Genomic DNA, 8,427 nt, shown 5'->3' with positions numbered 1-8,427 from the left:
TATACGAAAATTGGCCAAAAGTTAGCTATTTAAAATATATTTTTTATACATATTATATATATATTCATATATTTTTTATATATTTAACATATATTTTTTTTTATAAATTTTTTTCATGGGGGATATAAACGTAATTATTTATGAAATTTAAGACATTGAACTGACTATTGCATAAAAACATCTAAAACTATGAAAACGCACAAATTAATGTCAAGACTTTTTCGCTGATACGAAATTCAATTTTTTTATTTTTTATTATCATAGTGACGTGGCATGGACTAAATTTTTCTTATTCTCTCATAATCACGTAGATAGTAGATAATATATACATTATAAAATCAAAGTATGTCTTTTTAACTTCCCGCTAAGAAAATCGACGATTTTCGAAAAATTGGGACGTTGTTGTTTTCACCCCGATTTTCGAATGTCGAGATTTCATCAGATCTTGACGTTTTGAGGTCCTAGGAAGCTATTCTGACTATTTTCAGAATGATGTCCGAGTGTATGTGTGAGATCATTTGATCAAGCATTTGATGATTTTCGATTCTTGACGAATCATTTGATGATTTGATGATTTTCGATTCTTGACAAATCATTTGATGATTTGATGATATTCGATTCTTGACTTTTAAACTCTAGCATAAAACGTAACTCGTTAGAGCTTGAAAAGCTCATAAAAAAATGATTGCATGTAATAGCATTTTCGAGCTCGAAGAGCTTAAAAATATATTCACAGTGATATTTTCAAGCTCCTTGAGCTCGAAAACAGCGGAAAGTTTTGGGGCTGGCCCGCAGGGCCAACCGACGCCCAAATTTTTTTTTTTTTAAAAACAAATGACGATAATAACTTAAGGCATTACTATCGGTTTCAAAATTACTGGCCGGAAGTTAATTAAGTTTTTATAGTATCAGTTAATGATAAGATAAAGATTCAATTAAATTTCCAAAGTGCTACAAAAAAAATTGATTCGATGAAACCTGTGATTTTTCATGTTTACATTTTTTAACATTTTAATTTTTTTCTTGTAATTTTTACAAATAAAACTCGGGAAAAATCAAATGATCCTCTTAAAAAATTTGATGCAATTAATAAGTACACGGAGAGAAAAATATCGCCAGATTAAGTATACGTATCGCTATTCTGGCTATATGCTGTATAGTCATCTTACTTAACGATACGCCGTATAGCCAATTCAGCTATACAGAGTATCCTCACAGTGGATCGTCAAAATGACGATCCGTATCCTTATTTTAGGCATTTTATGAATCGCTGACATGACTATTGCGCAAACTCTTATTTAGGCATTCGGCAACCGAGAACGGTGATACGTATAGCCAATTTAGCTATACGGATCCTCACGCTGGCGATACAGATACCTATATCAACGAAACTACATATCGTTACAAAAGCTATTCGTCGTGTTGTTAAATTAAATGAACGAATACTTAACCTAACCCAAATACGTATCTTTATTTTAACGATACTATAGATTATTAAATTAATATGTGAGTATTCCTAAATTAGGTATACGAATCGTTATTCTGACGATACGTCATTTGAGGATACATTGGATAGTCATTCTGGCGATATTTTTCTCTCCGTGTATAAAAATATTTTAGGAAAATATTAAAAGTTCAATATTTGAGACGCCAATAGTTAACTTAAATTCAACAAAAACTCAACAATTTTTCTTGTCCCCTTGGGATATGAAAATCAAAATTTCGTTGAATTCAGAACGTAAATTCCATTTAAATTCTGAACAATTATTTTAGAAACACACAGTACTACACGGCAAGAAAATTATGGAAACGGTTCCCAAAATTGTATAAAATTTTCGCCTATACCAACATAGGAATTATCACCATAAATTATGGGAGCAGTCCCTATAATTATAGGAATCGTTCCTATAATTTAAAGGAATTGTTCCTATAATATTATAAGAATCATTCCCATAATATATAGGAATGAACCCTATATTTTATAAGAATCATTTCCATTATATTATAAGAATAGTTCCTATACCATTATGGGAATCATTCCTAAAATATTATGGGCATTGTATCCACACGGAGAAAAAAATATCGCCAGAATGACTATCCAATGTATCCTCAAATGACGTATCGTCAGAATAACGATTCGTATACCTAATTTAGGAATACTCTCATATTAATTTAATAATCTATAGTATCGTTAAAGTAAAGATACGTTTTTGGGTTAGGTTAAGTATTCGTTTATTTAATTTAACAATACGACGAATAGCCTTTGTAACGATATGTAGTTTCGTTGATATAAGTATCTGTATAGCCAGCGTGAGGATCCGTATAGCTAAATTGGCTATACGTATCGTTGTTCTCGGTTGCCGGATGCCTAAATACAAAGTTTGCGCAATAGTCATGTCAGCGATTCATAAAATGCCAAAAATAAGGATACGGATCGTCATTTTGACGATCCACTGTGAGGATACTCTGTATAGCTGAATTAGCTATACGGCGTATCGTTAAGTAAGATGACTATACAACGTATAGCCAGAATAGCGATACGTATACTTAATCTGGCAATATTTTTCTCTCCGTGCATACTATTATGGGAACTATTCCCATAATGCATAGCAAAAGTTTCCCTTATTTTCTTTCCGTGTACGTAAAATGAAAGTAAAGATCTTATTGATCTTTGAAATATAAATTTTTTATATGCAAATTATGGTTCTAGGCCAGAATATCCAATGTAAAAAGATCCAATGGAAAAATAACCATGAAAAATATCCATTGGAAAAATATCCAGTAAAAAAAATATCCATAAGTAATAATTACCACTTGAAATAAATCCGTGTTCAAAAATATCCATAACCGCTTTGCCGATCGGTATCCACTAGTTATAAGATTTATTATCAGTATTTATACATTAAATACATTCAAACTATAATAATCCATCAAAAATATCATATTATTAACATGTTCAATATCTATTTCATGGTCCATTAATAAAAAAATACCCTATTTTCTAACATTTACAACACATTTGTTTTATCATTATTGCATATATAAATATTCATTAAAAAATCTATATTTTTACAATAATGGTATTAAAAATATCCATGTATAAATTGTTGTTTTCATATCAATGAACCGCTTTTGCAAAGAATTATTATTCGCAACCGAATGGCGTAAATATCAAAAAATAAAAATTTTTGTATGATCAGTCCTGAGCGTATTTAACGCTTCAGACATGAAGCGATATGACCAGACATGAACAGGTATGATCAGGTCCAATTTCAGACCTGATCATACATGAACAGGCATGGTCAGTTCTGATCATTTATTCCCAGGTTCCTTAACCTTGATCGAATTGCTATTTTGGATATTTTTGAGAATTGATTATTTTCATTTGGATATGTTTATTTATGGATAATTTTTTCAATGGATATTATTGCATTGGAGATTTTCTTATAGATATTTTTGCATTGGATATTTTTATGATGGATATTCTGACCGGTCACCTCAAATTATTTGTGCTTCGGCTAGTATATAATTACTATCAAGTAGCAGTAAAAATATGAGTCAATATTGATAAAACATTTTTTCTTATCATTTCCAGGTTACTCACGCTGAGGAAGGACATTGTATTATGTATGGACAGTGTAATGAGGATCTTAAGGGTCATTATCAAAGTTGTCATTACACAGGAGAAGCTAAACCATTAAATGGGAGTGCTTTAGAAATACTAGCCCGACATTGTCCCCACATGATTAAAAATGGCCAAGATGTTAAGACTTGCTGTGATACAAATCAACTTAAAACCTTTGATGTAAATATCCAATTGATGTCAGCTATCTTACAGAGATGTCCAAGTTGTTTCGATAATTTAGTTAAACATCTTTGTGATTTCACATGCAGTCCACATCAGAGTTCATTTATGAATGCCACCAAATTCGAAACAAATCAAAAAACTAATAAAAGTAAGAGTTTCATTTTACATTAATTATTTATGAGCTAATTAATAAAACAATAACGTTCCATTGATATTTATTGTATTCATTGCGATTCTCAACTTAAGCTCCTCAATTATTTTATTGAAAAATAATGTACCAATTAATTAATGAGTAATTTATAAAAATAAATTGATAAACTTTCCAGCGTATGTCAATGCCGTCGACTTATTTATTACAAATAAATACTTGCAAGGAACATTTACGTCATGTAGTCAAGTATCTGTTCCAAGTATTGGACAACTAGCATTGGATTTAATGTGCGGACATTGGGGAGCAACCTACTGCACACCTCAAAGATGGTTTGATTTCATGGGTGATGCGGCACATAATGTATATGTGCCTTTTCAAATAAATTACAATACAACAGACACTAAATTTGGTCCATTTACTCCATTGGATCCTAAAATAACTCCTTGTAACCAAGCTCCCAATGTAAGTAATTTATATTTTTTTTTTTCATTATATTTTTTTATATATAAATATTATTTTATTTTTTACCAGGTAAATTCTACAGCATGTAGTTGCGTTGATTGTGAATCAAGTTGCCCTCTGTAACACCACCAGCCGCGCCATTACTAAAACCATTGATTCGTCATTGATGTGGTCGATCGATAGACTCATGAGCTTCTTTAGCAAAACATTTTTAGGATTTACAAATATCTGGATTAAACTTGTAAAGTTTAAAGGTTTCGATTGGAAATTTGCATATCGCTTATTCGTGCGCGTGTCGTGTATTTAGGATTGTCTGAGTACGCGGAAATTCTTAAATAAACACGGAATATTTAATTTTATGTAATATTATAATATCTTGCAGTGTGTATTCAGTTTTATTTACTTACAAATTAATATTCAATTGGTTTTTTTAATGTAACCTCATTAGGGTGACCCAAAAAAACCGACTATTTTTTTTTTCAAGTCACTTATGAAAATTTGTTGGTTTACGATGTTTTAAGAAGCCTCTCCAAAAATCAGCTTGATAAAAAATTTTCAAGAGTTCGCTCACGAATTTTAAAAATATCAAAAATGATCGAAATTCGAATTTTTTATTTCGAATTTTTTTCTTTCTCGTGGCAGCAATAGTTTATATTTGTGAAATCATGACTACGCTGAAAATTTAAGCCCAAAATTGGAATATTTAAACGTCCCCAGAGAGGAAAGTACCACGGGCTTAAGCTTGGCCCAGACTTGGCCCAACTTTGTAGAACCTTGGGCCAGGCTTGTAAGCCAGTCTTGGCCCAGCTTCGGTAGAAGCCTGGAATGATAATCTCGGGCCAAGCCTGGTTGCCAGACCTGGCCCATGCTTGGTTACCAGACCTGGCCCATGCTTGGTTGCCAGACCTGGCCCATGCTTGGTTGCCAGACCTGGCCCAGGCTTCCAGGAAACGAATAAATTTAATTAAAAAAAATTTATTATTATTAACCTCGTAGAATTCATGATCATTAACGTTTTAATTATTTAAGGGAGGTAAATGATGTGAAAAAAACTCGGTGGAAATTCTGCTGGACTCTGGGCGCGAACTGCCGTCCTTCTGATTACTGGGTCCGAACGGTAGCTACTGGACGAACCTACTAACGTTGAACTGGTACATTTATATGATCTACTTGTATAAACCATGGGTATATCCAAGCTTGGGTAATCCTACCTTGGCCCAAGCCCGGGTAATCATTGTAACGGCCAAGGCTAGGTTACCCAGTCCTGGCCCAAGCCTGGCTTGCCATTGGATGGCCAAGGCTAGGTTACCCAGTCTTGGCGTAAGTCTGGGTTGCCATTGGACGGCCAAGACTAGGTTACCCAGTCTTGGCCCAAGCCTGGCTTGCCATTGGATGGCCAAGGCTAGGTTACCCAGTCTTGGCCCAAGTCTGGGTTGCCATTGGACGGCCAAGGCTAGGTTACCCAGTCTTGGCCCAAGCCCGGGTAATCATTGTAACGGCCAAGGCTAGGTTACCCAGTCTTGGCCCAAGTCTGGGTTGCCATTGGACGGCCAAGGCTAGGTTACCCAGTCCTGGCCCAAGCCTGGGCCAATATAGGTGTGCCAAAGCTAGGTTCCCCAGTGCTGGGCCAAGTAGGGGCCCGTTGTTCAACTCTGGCAGCTCCTGTATGGGTCGCTCAAGAATTTTGAACGTTTCCGAGTGCTGTCTTTTGGACGTTTTCGAGCGACCCTTGAATATTAATACTAAAGCTTCTCGATTTTTTCACCATCAATTTGCATCACAATGAATGAAAATATAACCCGAGAAATAGAACTAATAAGTTATTTACATACTTTTTAATTTTTTAATTCAATTTTTAGGTTTTTTCGCTCATTCAAAACTTACCAAATTTTATTGTTTGAGACTGTCCTGTATATTTATGGTAATGCAAAAGTTATATTTTAGTGAAATGACTATAATTAAGTTATAAAAAAATAAAAAAACTAATTCAAAGTATTAATTATATATTATCAGTTAATATTCAAAATTCTTGAGCACCGTTTGAATATTCAAATTTTTGGCTGAAATTTTCAGCATAGTCATGATGTCACAAATATAAACTATTGCTGCCCCGAGAAAGAAAAAATTTAGCAATAAAAAATCCGAATTTCGATCATTTTTTATATTTTCAAAATTCGTGAGCGACCTCTTGAAAATTTTTTATCGAGCTGAATTTTGGAGAGGCTTCTTAAAACATTGTAAGCCACTAAATTTTCATAAGAGACTCGAAAAAAAAAATTAGTCGGTTTTTTTGGGTCACCCTAACCCTCATGATTAGAATACTTTTTAGTATATATTTTTAATATGTATACCAATTGCTGTTAGTGCATTTTAGGCTACTGAAGTCTATTTACTTTGTTTTGACATTTCTTCCTTTTAATACATCGCAGATACCGAAGCTTTTGAGATGCAATTAATGTACTGAAGTAACTTAAAAATAAACAAATACTAATTTAGCAGAGCAAAGTTAAGAATTGAGTCTAATTTGTGATGAATAAAAACTTGTAGATATGAATTTTTTGTATTTTTATTATATGTACCCTGCGATCTGAGATATCTTCGGTAAGTTTTAAGTATCTGGTCATTTTTTTTAATCGAGAGGTAGCAGAAAGAAGACTTTACTCAGGTGGCAGCCTGAGACATTTGAAATTAAAAACTGGTGGAGGTCGTGCATTCGGAAACTCTCTAGCTCTAGCTCTCGCTATATGAGAACGCTTGGCTAGAGCTTAAGCTAGAGCATTTCCGAATGCACCCAGACTAAAAAATATACTTGAAATTTTTTACTTTTATTAATAATTTATTAATTATTCTCATTTCTTGCGCGATAAATTTAAATATTAAATATTTAAAATCGGACGTCAAAATAAAATAGCGGCAGAATATGATAGAAAAATATTTAAAAAATATAGAAAAAAAAACACTTGAGTGTTTGAACAGACCTTGGTGGGGAAATAATATGCAGAAGGGTGTCCTGATACACTTGGAGATTTAAATTAAATTGCTCCAAGTGTATTGCAGCTAAAAACGTCACTTAACTGCTATTTCCCACCAGACGATGCGAGATGATTTTGCTCAGGAACTTGGAAGTCATCAGCATCAGCCTCAGCAACACTTTACACTAGCACTGAACACTCAACACTTAACGACACCACAAACACTTTGCACAATTTAAATTTTACAAACACTGCACATTTTAATTAAACAATTACTATGAGCAATAAATTTTATGGACAATTCCGCGAATTAACTGCAATACTTTGTTTTAATTTAAACGTAACAAAGCATCTTGACTATTACTGCCATTTTCGATGATACTGGCTGCCGCTATCGAACCGTCAGCTGATACAAATTAATCGACTTTGCGATTCGTCGACCGCCCCCACTTTAGCAAAAATTTGAACGTCGAATACAGTGACGCGCAGTAGCGCCAACGGCGCGAAATTTCAAAATTAAAATTTAATCATTTTATTAAAAATTCGTGTCAATAATTATATTAATTAGAGTGCATTCGGAAACGCTCTAGCTCTAGCTCTCGCTATATGACAACACTTGGCTAAAGCTAGAGCTACAGCATTTTCAAATGCACCCTCGACCCATTAGTTTTTTTTCGAAACTTCCAACTTTTTCATAGAGCACCATCTTTAAAAAAATATTCCGAACTAATAATTAGAAATCGCTTGGTAACCTGCCAAATTTCTCGATAGTCGGGATTATTTTTATCATTAAGGCTAAAAAAAAATTCAAAAATTGGTCACTAGATGGCAGTATGCGTTCTGTTAGAAACTAATGATTTATTTTTTATTTCAAAATTAAATTTGCCAACAGACGAAATTCATTATTAATTTAGAAGCTCAATAAATTACACATAAAAAATATTTTACTATAATCCCTAAATAATTTCAAAAAATTAATTTAAATATCTCCCAAAATTAACAGTCGGAACTAAAGAAAAATACAAATTTAAATT

General features: G+C 33.1%; 1 protein-coding gene across 1 annotated transcript; it reads left to right on the top strand.

Moving 5' to 3' along the window:
* The first annotated feature begins 3,613 nt into the window (after nucleotides 1-3,613).
* Nucleotides 3,614-4,795, top strand: LOC130674490 (NPC1-like intracellular cholesterol transporter 1). The gene is made up of 3 exons (XM_057479836.1): nucleotides 3,614-3,956; nucleotides 4,135-4,421; nucleotides 4,491-4,795. The coding sequence occupies exons 1-3, from the start codon at nucleotides 3,626-3,628 to the stop codon at nucleotides 4,542-4,544; spliced, it is 672 nt and encodes a 223-aa protein (XP_057335819.1). The 5' UTR covers nucleotides 3,614-3,625; the 3' UTR covers nucleotides 4,545-4,795.
* The last annotated feature ends 3,632 nt before the right edge of the window (nucleotides 4,796-8,427 follow it).

This window comes from Microplitis mediator, chromosome 9 (assembly GCF_029852145.1).
Source record: "Microplitis mediator isolate UGA2020A chromosome 9, iyMicMedi2.1, whole genome shotgun sequence".
Lineage (NCBI taxonomy): Eukaryota > Metazoa > Arthropoda > Insecta > Hymenoptera > Braconidae > Microplitis > Microplitis mediator.
Note: the sequence above shows the minus strand (reverse complement) of the source record. Positions and strands in the feature narration are given on the sequence as shown.

What these genes read in the sequence shown, in the direction of transcription:
- LOC130674490 (XM_057479836.1), top strand. Translation starts at nt 3,626, where the DNA reads ATGTATGGACAGTGTAATGAGGATCTTAAGGGTCATTATCAAAGTTGT. An exon ending in AAATCAAAAAACTAATAAAA is followed by an intron (nt 3,957 to 4,134) that starts GTAAGAGTTTCA and finishes TAAACTTTCCAG; the next exon opens with CGTATGTCAATGCCGTCGAC. An exon ending in CTTGTAACCAAGCTCCCAAT is followed by an intron (nt 4,422 to 4,490) that starts GTAAGTAATTTA and finishes ATTTTTTACCAG; the next exon opens with GTAAATTCTACAGCATGTAG.